Below are 18,775 nucleotides of genomic sequence, written 5' to 3' on the forward strand. Positions count from 1 at the left end.
CTCATACCTTATCAAGAGCGGCTTGCACTATGGATTCACTCTGAGTATCTAGTGTGGATATAGCTCAATCCAGAAGAATATTGTTGGGATTTCTTGCTAGGGCATGGGCAATAGCTATTCACTGCTCCTGTCCTCCACTCAGCTGAGCACCTCGCTCCCCTACCATAGTGTTAAACTTTTGAGAAAGGAGAAAACAAACAGAAGTTATGGGATGTCTCAAATTAAATCCTCATTGCTCTATGCGATCATAAGTACCTAGTTTCTAGACTAGAGGTATCTTTATCTGGCTGACTTGAGCAAAGACAGAAGAAAAGTGCAACTACATCCAGTGGTTCCTGCTGATTGTCACTCACTTTAAAGTGGCAGTTCTCAAAGTTCATTGTAGTCTTTTACTATATAATAAATATGATCATATAATTTTTCCTGAGAAGAGGGAACCTTGGAACAGATTGACATACTAGAAATGGCACACGCTTGAGAGCGCCAAGCTGTCTGGGGTAGTAGAAGAATTTGAAATCAAGTCCTAGGTAGGCATTTTTTCCAGTTTTTAACCACAGGATCAAAAGGAAGGACATATCACCATACATTCCTGAGGATGTTTTGAATGACTGACCTCACTTCCCACCGCCACCCTGAAAGGAGTAAGAGACCTGCTGCTAGGAAAGGGTTCAAAGCTGTGAATCTCAAGCACTAGGAGAGCTCAAGCTTCCAGCTGCTAAAAACAGCCTTGGTTCTGGACATACTTATTTACTTCCACCCCCATTTTCTGCTGAATGTGCAGACAGTTGCTGACAAAAGGTTTTTGTATTTCTAGATCTTCCCAATGCTTCCTGTGCCTCATGCACAGTACTTATGGCAGTACAGCTGTGAAGCTTCCCTTCTCCTGAGTTAAGGCATTGACATTTTTTCCAGACTTAAGCGCAAATCCATTGAGGATAACCAACCAAAGGCACAATATTTAATTCAAAAAGTCCCTGAACTGAAAGCTACTGGAGGCTAAAAGAGTATTTTGAGAAGTTATACTACAACTGAATTCCCATTCTCTCCCTCTCAGAAACAAGACACCAGCCTAAATGGACCTTTCAGCCTTATACTCAAAAGAAGTTCATGAACTCACATCAGGCAGTCTAGATATAAAGTCAAAAGCATTGGCTTCTTGGCTGCTTGCTCAATTTCAGCATCAGAAACATCTTCTTGGCCGTAGTGAATGTTATCAGCTACTGTTACAAACAAAACAGGCTCCTGGCTCATAATACCAATATCTTCTTGTAGCCACTTTACATTAAGCGTCCAAATATCCCAGCCATCTAAGGTGATCTGAGAGGAAAAGCATATGTTAAAGAAGATGAGAAAATGTAGTCTGTTAATAATAAAACAATTCTTTACTATTACTTAAGTATCAGCTACAAGAACCAAAAAGAAAAGAATTGTTGTCCTAATAGAAAACTACGCTGGGGGAGAAATTATAACTGTAGTTTTTCCATCCACTATGCAAGCTAGAAAATGGTGAGGAGCAGAATAAACAGAAAACATACCATATTTTTTTCTTGTTCTCTTCCCACCAACAACCATCCTGTTAAAGCTGGCTTAAGAGTCTTTGAGCTTCTCTGCATATTTTCTACCCTGTTCTCATGCCCCTGTGCCAGTTTGCTGCCCTTGCAGTTGTAGCAACGCAATTGTCTCTGTGGCTGTGCTATACACCAGATCAAAGAAATAGTCCATGCCAACTAAAAAGGAAGCAAACGTTATTTTTAACTTAGATCATTTGCAACGTGGTCCTAAGAACACAGATATCAGCACAGGAGAGGAATAGCAAACTGAGGCACAGGGGCAGGAATGAACAGTGGCAGAAACAGTAAGTTAAAGAAACAACTGTGTTGATAATAGATAGCCATCTTGATGCATTCTATAGTGATAGTTCACTGTTTAATATGCTTACCTAGTTCTGACTAGCAGTGACAGCCACTAAGTAGCATTCTTCAAATATTAAGTATAAACCAAACATTTTCCTTAAAAATATATTGTTTATTTTCCTCCTTTTGCCCTTTGGAAATTTCTTATGGAAAGTATTTACCATTTACTGACTGGATCTAGTATTTAGCGGTAGAGCAAATATATAGTGTGTAACAATGGAAAATTTGGCTGTGAGCTAGCAGGTGGAGGAAAATGAGGCAAGAAACCAACCGTTTAAAATAGGAAAAATCTCTCTAAGTTTTAGCTTATGTTCAATTAAAAGCAGAATACAGCAGAACACTGTTGGATCATGCTTTACCTAAAAACGTTTACAGAAAAGCCAATTGTTGATGAAAATAATTTTGAATCCAGATCTTACATCTATTCAAAGACTCATGGTATTTATCATTTCTGGCATAGTACTGCAAGAAGGAGGAGAATAATGAAGTCAAGCTAACAGAAGATAGTTCATTTGTAATTTAAATTGTGGAAATACTAAACTATGGAGAGATATGCTCAAATTTAATAAAAGGATTAAAAAAAATAAATCAAGATTCAGTCAATATGGGAAACTAATGCTTATCCTAATAGTTCCTAAAGCTGTAAGGCTTTTTACAGTTCACTTGCAAGCACTCACTTCTTCCTCAACAGGATCATAGAACCTCTGCAGCAATTGAATAGTAGTGCTTTTCCCACAGCCACTGGCACCAACTAAAGCAATGGTCTTTCCAGTTAGAATTTTCAAGTTTAGACCTTTGAGAAGGGGAGAAAGAAGAATAAGTTAAAAATTTATATTTTATTTTGACAAATTTGATTAGAGAACAGTCTGTCAAGGTAACTGCAGCAATAGTCAAGGCAGTAGAAAGGGACACAGTCTGGATGGATAGCAATATTAGTAAGTTAATTGTACCTGGGAATATTCTGGGGCACTGATATGAAAGAGACTGCATCTATGCTTGTGAAGTGTATTAGCCTTTGAAACAGGATGGCTACATGCAACCTAACTTTTGGGAATGGTCCCTGGTTCCTTCTGTCTATGAAACCAAGCCTGGGAATTACTTGAGAAGATTGATAACTAGAACAGGACAAGTTCATGCCAAGAAACATTTTAAGAGTTCCCTTGCATAGATCACTGCATTCCAGTGCCTGGGAAAATTCCCCAGCACACTCAAATCAACTAATATAGACAGCCACAGTACTCTAAACTTGATAGTTCACTTTATCCAATTTGTGTGATTGGGTAGCAGGCTCAGGGTCTTACATTCTCCTGCTGCCCTCCATTTTCCAATGCTTAGATAATGGCATAACAGTTATGAGTCTCACAAAATACTTCTAAGGTGCTAAACATTATTGCTGAGAAACAACCCTGCTTTGTTCTATTTTTAGAATATAAATGACTGTTTTGGTAACTTCTGGAAAGGTGACTTCTGGAAAGCTCTTAATAAACTCCAATCCTTACTGTTAACAGCCTCAGAAACCTGGGGAGTAGTTACAGATATCTCTGTTGCCATTTTCATATTTAGGAACATTTTACCTCAAAAAACATCCATGTCATATACTAGTAATGCTGTGTAGTTGCCAAGATATTTGGCTGCTATGGGAACTCTTCTTGTTTATGCTAGGCTGATTTATAATTTTGCCTACACATTTTTGTAGTGAGAGATTAAAATAGCTGCACTATTGCTCTCCTCTTCCTGTGCTACATCCAGCAAGGTTTGTGTCTCTAGGAAGCTGATATCCTGGTGCCTGCATTATCAAGTAAGACCTGTATTCTGGATACCATAATTTCTCCAGATGCAAATAGTCGCAACCACCTTAAAGATTATTTCTAAACCTCTTTTATCAGGAAAGGTGTTGTCAAGATTAAAATTGACGATAACTAGACTCCTGAGGTTGATTTGATTTAGCCTTCACATGGGGAGATTACACTGTGCTGCATCAGTTGCTTGACTGATTGTGGATAACTTGTGTATAACATCCACACATCTTTGCTGATTCCCTCTGGCCCTATTAAATAATGTTGATACTCTGAGCAGGGAGAGTTGCTGACTCAGATTTTGGAAGGATGACAAAATATTTCTTATTTCCCTCCCTTTGGTGTGTAGACCCATTGCACAGCTAGCTCATGGGCCTGAATAGCATTTTTAGGAAGAAGGATGAAGAGTCTGCTCTTTCACTTCTAATTTCTGAGCCAAGAGTGAAAGAAGATGCATTACACTAACTGCAGTTTGGAAGAAAGCCTAGCTCTGACTTTACCCTTCAGCAGCCTTAGTGTCCTGGAAATAGATTTGATGCACAATGGGCCAGACCTCAGATGAGAGGTGGGAAGAGCCATCTGAAGAAATAGACACAGTGATATGAACTTTCCCATTCTCAGCACTTAACTGGCATGCCCAGCTTTTAATTGCTGACTTTTGAAATCTCTATTTTACCTTTTTCTTCACCAAGTAACAGCAGCAGCAAACCTCTTTTCCTTTCACCCTTATCAGGGTCTTCAAAAAATTACAAACTGTTGAATATGGTAGAGAGGTCAAATCAACTAGATCACCACAAAAGTAACCACCATGATGTGACATACATAGCACTACGTGATAAGGGTGTTAAGGGAAGTTCAACTGGCAAAGAACAGGAACATCACTTTATTGAACAGCAATAACATTTGGCTTCAAATGTGTATTTAGGATGATATGCTTCAATCCATGTGATGGCATATTGTTATAAAGCCTGTCTCAGAGGTCATATTTCACATGGGATATCACAGCAACTCAGAACAAAAGACTGGAAAGAGCAGCTTCCTGATTTAACTGTGTAGAGTCTAGAAGCTTTAATGGCAGATCTTGAAAAATCTTGTTTGGTCTATCAGAGTTCTTGTTCACAGAAATTCAGACTACGAGTAACACATATTCTTAGCCTTGTCCAGAGGCAGTAGATCTAGAACTTTATTTTTCCCCCTTGTAATGCACAAAGAAATGTCCCACCTCCCAAGACAGGAACACATTTTGCATTCAAGAACAAAACCAACGTTAGGCAAATAATATGGACATAGGCTGCAGAATTTCAGTACAGTAGATTAATCTAAAATGATCACCTACTTTGACATCAGGTCTGGATGGGTAACCAAAATGGACATTTCTGAATTCAATTTCTCCTATGAGTCTGTCTGGTTTGCAGCCTTCCTTAGAACTGCTGTCTATAAGCTGTTTCCGGAAAGAGGTTTTTAAAATCTATTGCTGCTTATTACAATTTTTGGAACTGTTATTTCAGCTTGACTCATTGTTCTCTCCTTTACTTTCTCAGCTGCTGGTTTACACTTCAGTACACCATGGCACAGCTGCTGTGTTTTACTCACAGGATGCTGAATGCAGGGGAACATCTGACTGCGAATTCTACTATGACAAATATATTATATTCTCAAATGCAACAAAATCCATAGCAGAAAGCCTGTAATTGCAGAACTTGTCTGTACTATCTTGCAGCTAAACATGGCTCTCAGTAATCTCTGTAGGAGGAGCTTACACTCACATCAAGAAGAATGATGTAGCCACTTCTTCAAGAGCTTTCTAGTCCTATTTGTTTAAAATATTTTATATATACAGATATCCCATTACTGCATAACACAACAAGACCTTGATAATAACCTTTTCTCATAGCAACATCAGCACTGCAGCTTTATATTATTAAAGCTTTCAATGGCACTATTAATCCCCTCCTCACCAACTCCCCCCCAAAAAACAAACTCAGCTGAAATTGTGCATACAATTTCATGCCTTACTATTTTCCCTCTGGAGCTGCAACTCTAATATTAGAGAATGACTTCATCCATCAATCTCAGATACACGTCTGATTTCCCAACATTCATTGTAACAAATAAAGAAGCAGTTTTCTTGATGTGAATTGAAATATTACAGGTTTCAGTGGTTGACATTTATAGTTTGAATATATCTATAGTTATGAATACTTTTGGCTATGTCTCTTGAGGAACAAAAAAGAGGGGGGTGGATTTAAGTGTGACTGAAAGGCTGCCACTTACATAGATAATTACCTTATTGATAATATGATATGCTTCATAGGCAGCTCCACGTGCATTAGCCACCTTCTCCAGGTTGGGAGCTGCCTAGCCCTGGGTCAAGGCTCTGATGAACACAGAGAAGAACACCTGCAGGAGACAGAAGGAAGCATTACAGTTAACCGTGATTACAGAGCCACCAATGCCCAGCTGTTAAATGCCTATGTCTTTCGACTTCACCCTTTCCAGGAAAAATAAATACGAAAGTGAAAAGAGCATTCCAGTCACTCCTGTCCACTCCTCATTTTCCTGGGGTGAATAGTAACTACCGAAACATGCTTTTGTGGCATGAGTAACTTTTCTTTTTGATATTCTTGCATTTTCTATCATGTAGGAATAGAACAAATATCTTTCTGTGTTGCTTTCCAGATGTTCTCAAAATTAAGAGGCTTACAAAATTTATTGCAGATTTTCTTAACTGAAATCCTACTTATGGGACCAACACACAATTAACTTCATGTGCTTTGAGGAACCATACTGAGGGGAACTCATCAGACATCGCTTTAGTGTGTAAATTAAGCATATAACCAAAATTTGCAGAACAAGAAGATAGCTAAGTATCCTCAAACCATTACCAACTTGGATATATTGGTAAGGTATGGTAAACACCTTCAAGTAAACAACAACAAATATGCAAAAAGACATGGCTAAATGAGATATTGAGGACTTATCAGTACACTTTCATCACACCAGCAGGATTCATTTAATCCTAGTGTTTAGCTAGAATTTTTTTGGCAATCCAGATTACTTGTCCTTGCTCCCTAACTATCAGCTCTAGTTTGCTCATCCTGCCCTACAATAAGGTACAAGACAAGTGATGAAGTACAGATACTTTTGCCTCTACATTGATTAGAGTGGGAATTCAAAGTGTCCTGTTCAAATTGTTGTATCAGAAGCCAGGGAAGATGAATGCCTTCCTTTCAGTTCTTTTATTCCAAGTGAGCTGCTAACAGCTAATTTAGCAAACACTTGGCAGGAAAATAGAGATAATTATATAAACTACTGACATAACTATTTTCTTGAAGCTACAGAGCATTTTTCAAAGCTGCATTGCTGCACTTACAATTAACACACAGCTGATGTAATAATTTTCATCCTCAGCAGTGAGCTTGGTTCCATACCAAAATGCAAGCACATAGGGTTCAAAAATGAGAAACTGTGAAACACCTAGAGATGTGTTGGTGGTAATGGATTTTTTCAGCCCAACACTTCTAGCCACCTCTAAGTTAGCATCATATCTGAAAGTGGATAAGGAAACCATTAATCTGATTGGTACCACATGCCATTCTGACTGATATTTCCCACTGACCTTTTTTTAATTAAATGGATTTCTGACATAAAAACAATTAAAGTCTCACAGAAAGAACACAGACTTCTTTTTTTGACAGAAGACTAATAAGGATATAATCCATTTGAATAAATCTGCTCTTGCATACACTGACAACACTGTCATACTGTTACAGAAGACATTTAGAAAAAATTGAATAACATGGTATTGTAATTCTCGAAGACACAGTATCACTCTTGAGCCATTTGTTTGCATTAGTCCTAAAAGAAAATCTTGAAAAAGTTTTATCAACATTACCTATCCAAGGTAAAGTTTAGTCTTCCACATTCAAAACAGGTAAAAAAAAAGCAAGCCCAGGCACTACAGGTTAAGGTAGGTAAATGAATAGAAGCCAGAGTTCCCTCTGGCATTTGAGTTGTTCTCATACTGGCCATTCTGGGAAGCCAGGACTCCTTCCCTTAGGTTAATTTACTGATTAATATGGCAATATAGCAAACAAGTGGACATGGAAGACTAGTATGAAGACTGACAAGTTCAACGGGAGAATTATTTCTTCTAAGAACAGTTTGTATTCATTCATCTATAGTTTCCAGGTAACAGCTTTCACTTACTCAAGCTCATTATGGAAAATATAGCCCAGGGATAGGGTTGTAAAAAAAAGATGTTTTTACTTGCCATCTCATGCTCAGCATGCTCAGCAGCTTGCACTTTTTTCCTAATACATGTTTTCTATGAAAATCAACCACATAAAAGGAATAAATGAAATTCAGTCAGCTGGGAAGGAATCTTTAAACAATGTGTATTAATTTTGCTCATGTAAATTGCCCACAGGCTACCAATTCTGTATCGTTACTCAAATGTATTTAAAAGTTTTGGCTTGGTTGTGTTCTTAAAACTTAGCCCTAACTTCGAGTCAGCAGCATCACAGGACCTTCAGGGAAATGAGAACTGGATTTAAGGAGTGTAATGAGTATATGTGATCACTCAACTACAAAGAAGGAGCCAAACCACTGCCAGAAGCATAAGATGACTGAAGGTCCCTTGCAAGCATAAACATTTGCAGTCAGTGGAGGCACCGTGCAGCAAAAAGTTTTCCTAACTATGAGGCCTTCATTCAAGAGCTGTGTAGGAGCCATAATCCACAGCTCGAAAAATGCCCTAGTCAGCCCCTGGTAGGAGTGTCTGTTCCTAGTAGATGATGTTCCTAGGAGAGCCACCAAGGGTTTTTACATTAACTGGAGGTAGAGCTGCGGAAGAGACTGATGGGACAACCATGGGTGAAAGGCCTTGCTGGCATGGAGTTACCCGGGTATCAGTTATTTTGTTTCTAGACCTCATTAAAAAAAAAGACCCTGGTATTTGCAGGGACCAAGAAGATGGGAAGGAGAGGGACAACTTATCTCGGTCATCTTAGGGCTGTTCTGCCTTTAGTGCATAAACAGAAAGGGTCTGAATATTGTTGCAACTTAAGGACAAATCCCACTAAGCAGAGCACAATGCTGTAAGACAGTCAGAGCTCAGCCTTGGAAGCAGGTGAATGCAGCAGCAGGCTCTGAGCTAGGGTTAACATTGCCTTAGAAATTTCACAAGATCAGGGCAAACATGAGAGTTAAAAAAAGATAGAAGAGATTCATGGATCATATGAATCAGGTCTTCCGGTTTGCCTTTCCCAACTACATAGTACTGGTGATGACCTGTATTTGCATATTGTTTATGCTTGTTGAGTTATCTGATATACATGTGAATAAATTAGTGGTCTGTCATATTCACCTTACCCTTTTACATGTGACTAGGGCCAGCAATGGATTAGGTCAACTGCAAGTGTTATTTGCAAATTGTTAAAGTAATAAAGGCCAGTAATGTGATTTTGCTGAAGGCTGCTATCCAGTGAAGTTTGAACATAAGCTCATCAATCAGAGATCAGAACAACGGTGCATGTTCTAAAAGTTAAGCAATTAATCACATGCTTCTCTGCATTTGACTACAAGGTAAAGATAACCTTCCTACCACTTTCACTTTCTATTCCACTCCAGATCTCTATCAGAGGAGAAATTTGAGTCTGTGCTGCAGTAATAACACAAAGTACCTTGTATGCACTGACTAGGTTCATTTACGCATTTTTATTTCAGGTAAGCTGTCCACTTACAGAAGGATAAAATGACACTAAGGAGACTCCCCTGCCTCCCACCCCTAGCCCCCAAGCCAAACCCCCAGCCAATCTCTTGTTCCATATTTATAATAGAATTTCAAAAACTTACTTTGCTAATGCCTTCTGCTGTCCATTGAAAGCCACAACAGTCCTGACTGCTGTCAAAATTTCTTTCGCCACAGCTCCTGCTTTGGCATAAACAGACAGCTCTCTAGCAGTGAGGGATGCCAGCAACTGGAAAGTTGAAAAACAGTGTTACTGCAGTCTGCTGAAAGGATATAAACACTATATTACTGAATAAGAATGATCACTGCTGAAAACACAAGTTGAGATTTTAGGAAGGAGTCCATCAACTCTTCTCTTTGCCCTGAATTTCCCCAAAATCCAGCTCATTCTCTGATTGTATCCTCACTACAGTGAAAGACTACCATGAGCATCAGATGAGCTTCATGACTGATCACTTTCCTCCCAGCCTGAGGACATCCTCTGAACTACACTATGATGTGTGCGTGTGTGTCAGGAAGGTGTGATGTTGCTGCTCTGCAGGGTGTCCAAGGTGTTCAGAAACTGAGAGCACCAGTAGACATTGAAGGCAGTCACATTACAGCTTCTAATGTTCTTCTTCCTAGCTTATCTGAAATGCTTCTAGTAGGAAAAACCTCCTAGTACTATATACAAGTACATATAACAGGAGTACAAGTGGTACCCATGAATGTGGCTACAACAGTTCACAAAGGGAAAATGTTTTCCTATCTGAAAGGGAAATCTCTCCAGGTGTTTTTACTAATTTATATCACTCCAGTAACAGCTGTATATATGTCCTAGAGTTTACTCTGTACACAGCATGAAGCCTGGTAAACTGTTTGAAAGAGATATGGTTTTGCACTTGAGTAGACAGAAAGAGCTTGAAAAGTATCTGTGTTAAGAGTGAGGGCCACATGTGTGAGCCTCGACTTCCCCAGTTCTCTGCATGAAGAAATCACTGTGCAAGGAAGATGCTGTGATGCAGATTACCCTCCTGCAACAAGACATAAGGACAGAGTACATGGACAGAAGGAATATGATTCACAAGTACATGCTTGGGAACTCAGAGAAAATCTAAAGGAGGAGTGAAAATCACTAAGTAAGCATAGGACCAACATTTAGAAACCACACTAGGTTGCTCCCATTCTCTCTCTCTTTCCTGTGCATAAGAGTTGTACTGTTTTTCTGGTTTGCTTTGGTTTTTAATTCACACACACAGATGACCAAAATGCCGCTGATGCAGCAAGCAGAAGGCTAACAGACAAAATCACCAGTGTCAGCTTCCATCTGTAGATGAATCCTGTAATAATCCCTGCCAGAAATGTGGCAAAAACCTGTACAAATATACAGATCTTTTCTTCAATGCCTTCATGAAAAAAAAAATTAAAAATTATTACCTTTGAATGCATTTCATTCTAACTTCCTCCCATTCTGCTTCATGCTGTGTGGTCTACTGTCAGAAGCTTTGCCATTTCCTAACTGGCACAGTGAAATTTCTAACCAAAGCTACTGAACAGTGCCGTTAGTCTTTTGTGTGGGCACAACACAACAGAAACCTCCTATTTTTTAGGACTAATTTTCTATATTTTCCATCATTCTCTGCTGTTTCTGTGCCCTGTCGCTACGTCACAAGTGACCTAGTTTCCTTAACCAGCATCTAAATGTAATACAAGTAGACAGCCAAACAGCCTCCTCATATCCTGTGACCATCTCTAAATGATTCATTCTGCTCAGCTCTCTGGTGCATTTTATGTTCTTAATTTTGGCTACAGACTGAGATCAAGGGTTATCTCCATTTTACCAAAACAATTATTATTTGGAAGAATCTCTGGCTTCCACATAAATTTCCTTCCCCATTTTCTCTTCTCAGAACATACAGATATTAGAGTGGTTTCACTTAAGCTTCTCTTACACCTTTCAGGACACAGCTCTGTCCAAAGCTACCATAAAACTCCGGAAAAAAAAAATTAATCTGTGTTCATGCATACAGCCCCACTGCATCTTGGGGCACACAGCCCTCATCCCTACATCTAAATCAATGGAAAAGCTTGGAGACTTTAACTGGACAGAGGTTCATCCTGATATCTGGCTTGATGCAAATACAAGCTCATTTCCATTAAACAAAGTTTCAGAACTTTCGGTGTTTGTAAACTAGCTGGAAACAGCAGAGCTGTTTATATAGACTGTCTGCTATGTACTTCACGGACATTAGAAAGCCAGCGCCAAGCATTTCACAGCAAAACCCCTTCTAATGCATGTATCACACAAACTGAACAAATGAAGCTGAAAAGGATAATGAATTTCTCCCTTAGAGCAGTGACATTTCAGGTTTTTGGTTTGTTTTTTTTTTTTTCCAACTTTCTGTAGGCTATACCATAAAAGACAAACAGCAGTTTTCTTTAAAACGTCATACTTACAGAGGTAAATAAACAGAATCCTTACTCTTTCAGCCTGGTGTTCAGCGTTCGTATTTGGGCAGAATCAAACAAAGCCGCTTCCTGGTGAGGCACTGCAAAGAACAACTTCTACCAGATTCTTGCAATCTGCCTCGTGGCAGCAACCGAAAATGTTCCATGCTTGGATGGTGCTCAGGACCAACACAGCAAAGCCAATTCCCACACAGTAGTAAGCATACCTGTGATAAGGGAACAAAAAGCCCCACTGTGTGCTGTGAGAGAAATTAGACACATAAAGCAACCATTCACCAATGTAAATACTGAAGTCTGATACATTCTCGAGAAGCCTTTTTGGGAAGTCAAACCTTTAGCTTCTGCTGAAAGGAATAACATAATAAAAGGAAATCGCCCAATGCCCTGTAAACAGAACAACTACAAAGACTCTTACTTTGTCATTTCACTTTCTGTATCTATGCCTGGAATTGTTGAACAGCTGGAACTATTTACTGAAGTATCTGTGGGAGAAAAAAAAGTCCTAATATTTGTGAAAGTGTAATATAGAAAATAAATCAGGGTAATCTAGGGTCATCAGATTTGGAACATTTTGTGTTTTACAAGTGAGGTTTTGCATAATACAAAATAATTTGGTAAATACATTTATTTTTAAGGAATGTAATTAGAGCCTGATAACTGATGATACAAAAGGTGGTCATGCTGCTTACTGTCTTGCCAAAGTTGAAGTCATTCATAAAGAGCACATCCAGCCACTCCTCTTGCCCTGGTCTAGCCATTAAAGATTGATTAAAATGACTGGATAAGTTCCAGCAGGATGAATTTTGCTTATTATATAATTTTTTAGATGTGTACCAGTGCATAGTCTGGGGAAAGGAAAGGCGGGGGATGAGGGTGGGTCTTAGTCCCTGTAGTGAAACATAACTGGTATATAGAAAATCTAATTTTAACGTTTACCTTGACACATTTGCTTGCACTCTGTTTTGCATAAAGCTGTTTGTCATATCTCCATAGAAAATGACCATAAGTGGCATTCCAGTACCATCTGCAACAACTGCGATCAAATCAACTACCAACAAAAGGACATCCACACGATCAGCATAGCAAAACTATGTGATCATTAAAAAAACCCAAAACCAGAAAGTGAAGTTATGCCTCACAGTTCAGTATCTGTTATAGTACAGTGGGCTTTCAGATTATGCTTTGTTTCTACCTATATATTCCAAGTAGCAACAACACTCCAACTGAAGATAAACTCAGAACATAAGAATTTTATACGTCTTTAAATCAGTACTCAGTATGGCTGCTAAGGGAATACTTATGGGACACATGGCTCTTCCCCAGCTTGGCAGCAAAATACCCAAAGTGTATGTCCTACATGTTTCTAAGTGATAATCTTCTTTGTACAATATATTTTATTTTGTGTTCCCTTAGTTACATATTTACTAAGATAATGCCTTTGAAATGTAAACAAGAGTGAGTTATTGACCAGCACCTGTGTTACATATACTAGCAGAAAATGTTTGCAGCAGGGATTGTGTCTTAAGGCTTGTCCACCCTTGAACATTTATGAATTTAAATACCATAACTATTCCTGGATGTGATTAATCTGAAATCAGAGTATTTTGTTCCTGACTGTCCTAACCCTCTTCCAAAGTGTAAGTGACATATGAATAAGACAGAGAAGAATAAAACTTCTCTTGTTTCAGAATAAGCAAGTCCACGTGTAAGTTATTTGGGAATAGCTGTTGTACAGCAAACTGATACAAAACCATACCACAAGTTCTCTCAGAAAGCACATGCCTCAAATGTCAAACAGGATACATCCTTTACAAAGCAAAGGCAAGGTCAAAGCAACGTCCTAGGTCAGCCTCAGCAGGGGTGAGCTTCTTCTTCCAACACCACTACAGTTGAACTGCTGTCAGTGCCACCAATACACTGAGGGGAGCATATGACCTAACTGACCAAATTTTAGAGAGGTCTAGCATCAATAGATCTCAGGCTTTTTCTCCAAATTTTGATCGCCTATTAATTGTAATTTATAAACAGTTCACAATGACAAGTAGCAAAAAGAAAATATAAAGCAGACCATCAACTTGGACACTAACCAATTCAAATGCGGCAACCACCTCTTTCTCTGGCTTCTCATTTTCCTTCCTAGAAGAAAATAAAAAAGACTAATGAACATGTGTTTTTTCTAGCAAAGTTATATTAAACTCTTTCCTCACCTCCTCCACCCTGCCCTCATACAGGGCATCTTACTCAGTACACCAGTGGCCAATGTGTTAAGTTCAAAGAATACCTGCTTTTAAGAGTACCTGCTTTTAAGAGTACCTACTTTTAAGAGTACCTGCTTTTAAGAGTACCTACTTTTCGTTCTTGGGCTTTAACTGGTCACTTGGTTCAAGATTTTCATTGTGTTGGAAATAGGAGTTGTATCTCTTGGTTGAAGATTCTGTGAAATAGAAGTAGAGTTTTAGTTTAGGTTGTTGCTTTTGGGTTGGTTTTCTTTTACTTAATAAAACATCTTTTGTACCAGTTTCTTGCAGCTTTCCCTGCTAATTCTTTTTTATTTAAATCTTTAGGATTAGTTTTTCTCATGTTCTTGGAAGAGCCTCATGCGTTTTTCTTGAAACTTCCTTTTTCTTCAGTTCATCTCCTCTACACCAGAAAAAAGCTCCCAGCTCCATTTATGAGACTGAAACAAACTTCATTTTTACAACTAAAATATATTTATAGAGAAAAGCTATCTAAAAGCAAGAATTAATTCATCCTGCAAACACCTACACAACTGAATGCAAACAAGGAGAAGCACTACTGAAATAAGTGGACTTGGTTATGGAGAAGAATCACAGAATCACAGAATCCTAAGGGTTGGAAGGGATCTCAAAAGATCATCTAGTCCAACCCTCCTGCAAGAGCAGGGTAACCTACAGTACATCACACAGGAACTTGTGCAGGTGGGCCTTGAATATCTCCAACGTAGGAGACTCCACAACCCCCCTGGGCAACCTGTTCCAGTGCTCTGTCACTCTCACAGTAAAGAAATTTTTCCTGATGTTCACATGACCTCCTATGCTCCAGTTTACACCCATTGTCCCTTGTCCTATCACTGGACATCACTGAAAAAACCTAGCTCCATCATCCTGACACTCACCCTTTACATATTTGTAAACATTGATGAAGTCACCCCTCAGTATCCTCTTCTCCAAGCTAAAGAGTCCCAGCTCCCTCAGCCTCTCCTCATAAGGGAGATGTTCCACTCCCTTAATCACCTTTGTAGCTCTGCGCTGGACTCTTTCAAGCAATTCCCTGTCCTTCTTGAACTGAGGGGCCTAGAACTGGACACAATATTCCAGATGCGGCCTCACCAAGGCAGAGTAGAGGGGGAGGAGAACCTCTCTTGACCTACTAACCACACCCTTTCTAATGCACCCTAGGATGCCATTGGCCTTCTTGGCCACAAGGGCACATTGCTGGCTCATGGTCATCCTCCTGTCCACGAGGACCCCCAGGTCCCTTTCCCCTTCACTACTGTCCAGCAGGTCAACCCCCAGCCTGTACTGGTACATGGGGTTGTTCTTCCCCAGATGCAAGACTCTGCACTTGCCCTTGTTGAATTTCATCAAGTTCCTCTCTGCCCAACTCTCCAGCCTGCCCAGGTCTCGCTGAATGGCAACACAGCCCTCTGGTGTGTCAGCCACTCCTCCCAGCTTAGTGTCATCAGCAAACTTGCTGAGGGTACATTCAGTTCACTCATCCAGGTCGTTGATGAAAAAAACAGCACTGGTCCCAGCACTGACCCCTGAGGGACTCCACTAGTCACAGACCTCCAGCTAGATTCTGCCCCATTAACCACAACTCTCTGCCTTCTTCCTTCCAACCAGAAGATTATAATTGCTGTAGGTAAGACAGAACAGATAAGAGTTAACAGAAGAATCATGTTTTCGTCTGTAATAGCTGTCTTCATTATTCCTTTGTATTGCAATAGTTACCACATATCCCACTTCCTTTGTGCTAGGGGCTTTAGTAATCTACACAAAAAAGGAATCTTACTCCTGAAAGATTATGATTCTAAATGTATAAAATGAGATGTAATAACTGGATAAATAAACTAATGAGCAACCACAGTAGGGAGCTAGCTGTGAATCACATGGGGAGAAAAAGGGCTCCACACACCAGTCACACCCAATTTACATTTACCTTAACTTTACATAATGACTCACTATGAACAGCATTTTCTACATACTGTTTTCACGTCAGGCTCGTTTAGAAATTTGTTTAAAGACCTGCTTAGACAACCATTTGAAGGTAATAATGTGCTTTCACCTTACTGAGATTATTGTACTAACATTTTCATGCCCAGGCTAAAACCCAGCTGAATAGAAATGGAAATGAACTTTGTTGAACTTGGTGGAATAATTTATACATTAATGTTTTCTAGGTGTTAGCTTTAGTTAACTCTTTGTGTAATTTCCTATGAAATCACCACAGCAATCAGGAAAGACACAACGCACCTTTAGACTTGGAGCTGTGGAATATAGCCCTCAAAAACATACATGGCTTTCATGCCTGTGGCTTACCAGCATCAGAGAGGTCCTTTTATGTGGAGTTTACAACATATTTCTTCATTGTTCTTGTTTTACGTTCACGAGATGAAGTCACTTAAATCAAAACCTGTATCAAAAAAGCAAGAAAATATTTAGAAATAACAAATATTTAAAGAGTTCACGTTAAAATGTTTGCGGGGTTTTCCATGACTCATTACATCCTGATCTGAACATAGTCCTACTTGAATGCAACTCAAAAAAAAAACCCACCCCAAAAGGTAACAGCGTGACAAAGAACTACTTTTAATGAGATATTAAGAACAGTGCAAACTATTACAATGAAACCAAACTCAGTAGCTTTTTTAGCCAGTTTTAGTAGTCTTTTATGCTAAATCGTTCACATACAAATTATGGTGGATGATCTATTACAGAATGGTGAATTTCTCTCATTAGCTTACGTTTGATTATGTGAGTTACATCAGAGTGATTCGTGTCAGCAACTCAGGGGTCCTAGTGATCATTGCACTTTGTGTGGAGATGGAATCCCTTGTTATCATTGTGCTATGTGCAAAGGGTATGATAAGTGTCCCTGTCAATACCACAGTGAGGAGGAAGGAGAAACAAGGGAATAATTCCCCTGGGTCAACCGCAATATTGTGCAAAGAAATGTTTTGTTCATTGTTTAAATTGCATATGGATGTTCTTAGAAAAGGGGTGGGGGGAGGTAACTTAGAGATATGTCGTGTTACAGAACATTGTGAAATCTGTGCGCTGAACAAATAAACACATAAGGAGTGGAATTTATGGGGGCTAAGATGGCGGTCAGACTTGTGATAGACATCTTATGTTTAGTAACCTTTCTAAGATATCTCTTCACCTGGAGACAAGACCCCAGCAACAGGTGGAGAAGCCTGGGAAAAGAAGACAACAGGATTGGCTGAAACCCAAGAAGCCCAGGAAAAGAAGACAACAGGACTGGCTGAAACCCAAGAAGCCCGGGAAAAGAAGACAACAGGATTGGCTGAAACCCAAGACCAAAAAGCATGAGACTATCCCCAGAAGTTCCCCTCGTGTGTCTCAGGCAGAGCAGAGACTCCCCGGCGCACCCAGCACTGCTTGCTTATTGCCTCTCAGTATAAATTATAATAAAAATCAACTAAAACAGATTAGCGATACTAGGTTTTTATAACAATTAGAACTCATTGAAGAGTCATAATACAATCATGGCTATAATCCTAAAGACTAAGGTTATTTAGGACGATAGAGTGGTTTGGGTTGGAAGGGACCTTAAACACCATATAGTCCCGATCCCTTGCCATGTCTGCATTATGCCACACACCAACTATGCAAAACTTAAAGGCAGTAAATGACTGGTGTTCCGAGTTTTCCAAGTCTTTTTTTCTTGATGCATGGTATATACAGGTTTAAAAAAGAAACCTGTATATACGGGGGGGGGGGGGGGGGGGGGAAGGGCAAAAAAACCTACGCATGAATTTGATGAAGGCTAAAATAATAACAAACCCCATAATAAAATATATTTCAAAACATCTTTTAGGGCAGATTCCTGACTGCTATTCCAGTTTACCTTGACAATCCACACCCGCTGGTGACCGTGGCCTCTCTCGATGACCCCGCCCGCCAAGCCCCATGCAGCCCCTATACTGCGCAGCGGCCCCGGCCGCCTAGAGCAGCCGTTATAGCGGCAGTGCCGCCTTCCCGTTCCGCCGACCTTCCCACCCACCCAGCCCCGGCTCTGGTTTCAGGTGAAGGTCGGTGCCGCAGCCGGGCAGGAGGCGTGCGGGGAAATGCGTTTTGCCCACAGCAGACCCCTACCAAAGCTGGAAGAATGATGACTTGGAAAACTCTGCTGATAAGCAGAACCGAGGGGCAGTTTGAACATGAAGGAGCTGTCCAGTGAAAAACTCCAGGCTTGTGAAAGCTATTGGTAAGGTCACAGGAAATCTGAGTAATTGCTTCCTGCATTTGCTGGGTTTCAACTTAAGAGTAAAGACACACTGATGAATATGAACTGAGAAATGTAATGAAAGAAGTATTCTGATTTCCCACTTCTAAACGACATGAAGATCAAAGCTAGCTAAATTTATTACTGTTTTCAGGGAAGCTAAAGATCACATTTTGCTCATTTACTCCCCACCTCTTCATCACAATGTGTGTGGGGCTTTTTTTCAGGAAAAGTTAAGGCTGTTTCTTTCTTTGTCTTAGCTCAGAGGATTGGGTTTTTTTTCTTCCTCTGAAGAAAGAAGGTAAACAGATTTTCTGCGCAACTCTAAAAATAACAGTTGTTTGGCTTCCCCCACCCGCACATATTGGAATCTA

At 39.7% G+C, this 18,775-nt stretch overlaps 1 protein-coding gene across 1 annotated transcript in view; it reads right to left on the reverse strand.

The window, feature by feature from the left end:
- The window catches only part of ABCB5 (ATP binding cassette subfamily B member 5), a 29,840-nt gene extending 11,753 nt beyond the window's left edge, over positions 1-18,087 (reverse strand). Inside the window, 16 exon segments of the mRNA XM_061469300.1 lie at positions 8-175; positions 1,118-1,158; positions 1,161-1,317; positions 2,591-2,706; positions 5,042-5,177; positions 5,996-6,109; positions 7,083-7,257; positions 9,566-9,690; positions 10,698-10,899; positions 11,923-12,050; positions 12,052-12,115; positions 12,325-12,411; positions 12,846-12,997; positions 13,997-14,045; positions 14,259-14,343; positions 18,024-18,087. Of these exon segments, the coding sequence (XP_061325284.1) occupies positions 8-175; positions 1,118-1,158; positions 1,161-1,317; positions 2,591-2,706; positions 5,042-5,177; positions 5,996-6,109; positions 7,083-7,257; positions 9,566-9,690; positions 10,698-10,899; positions 11,923-12,050; positions 12,052-12,115; positions 12,325-12,411; positions 12,846-12,997; positions 13,997-14,045; positions 14,259-14,343; positions 18,024-18,087 (1,863 nt within the window).
- Between the last annotated feature and the right edge of the window lie 688 nt (positions 18,088-18,775).

This window comes from Pezoporus flaviventris, unplaced genomic scaffold (assembly GCF_033815535.1).
Source record: "Pezoporus flaviventris isolate CSIRO_AGI_PZ_B2104156 unplaced genomic scaffold, CSIRO_AGI_Pfla_v1 ptg000055l, whole genome shotgun sequence".
Taxonomy (NCBI): Eukaryota; Metazoa; Chordata; class Aves; order Psittaciformes; family Psittacidae; genus Pezoporus; species Pezoporus flaviventris.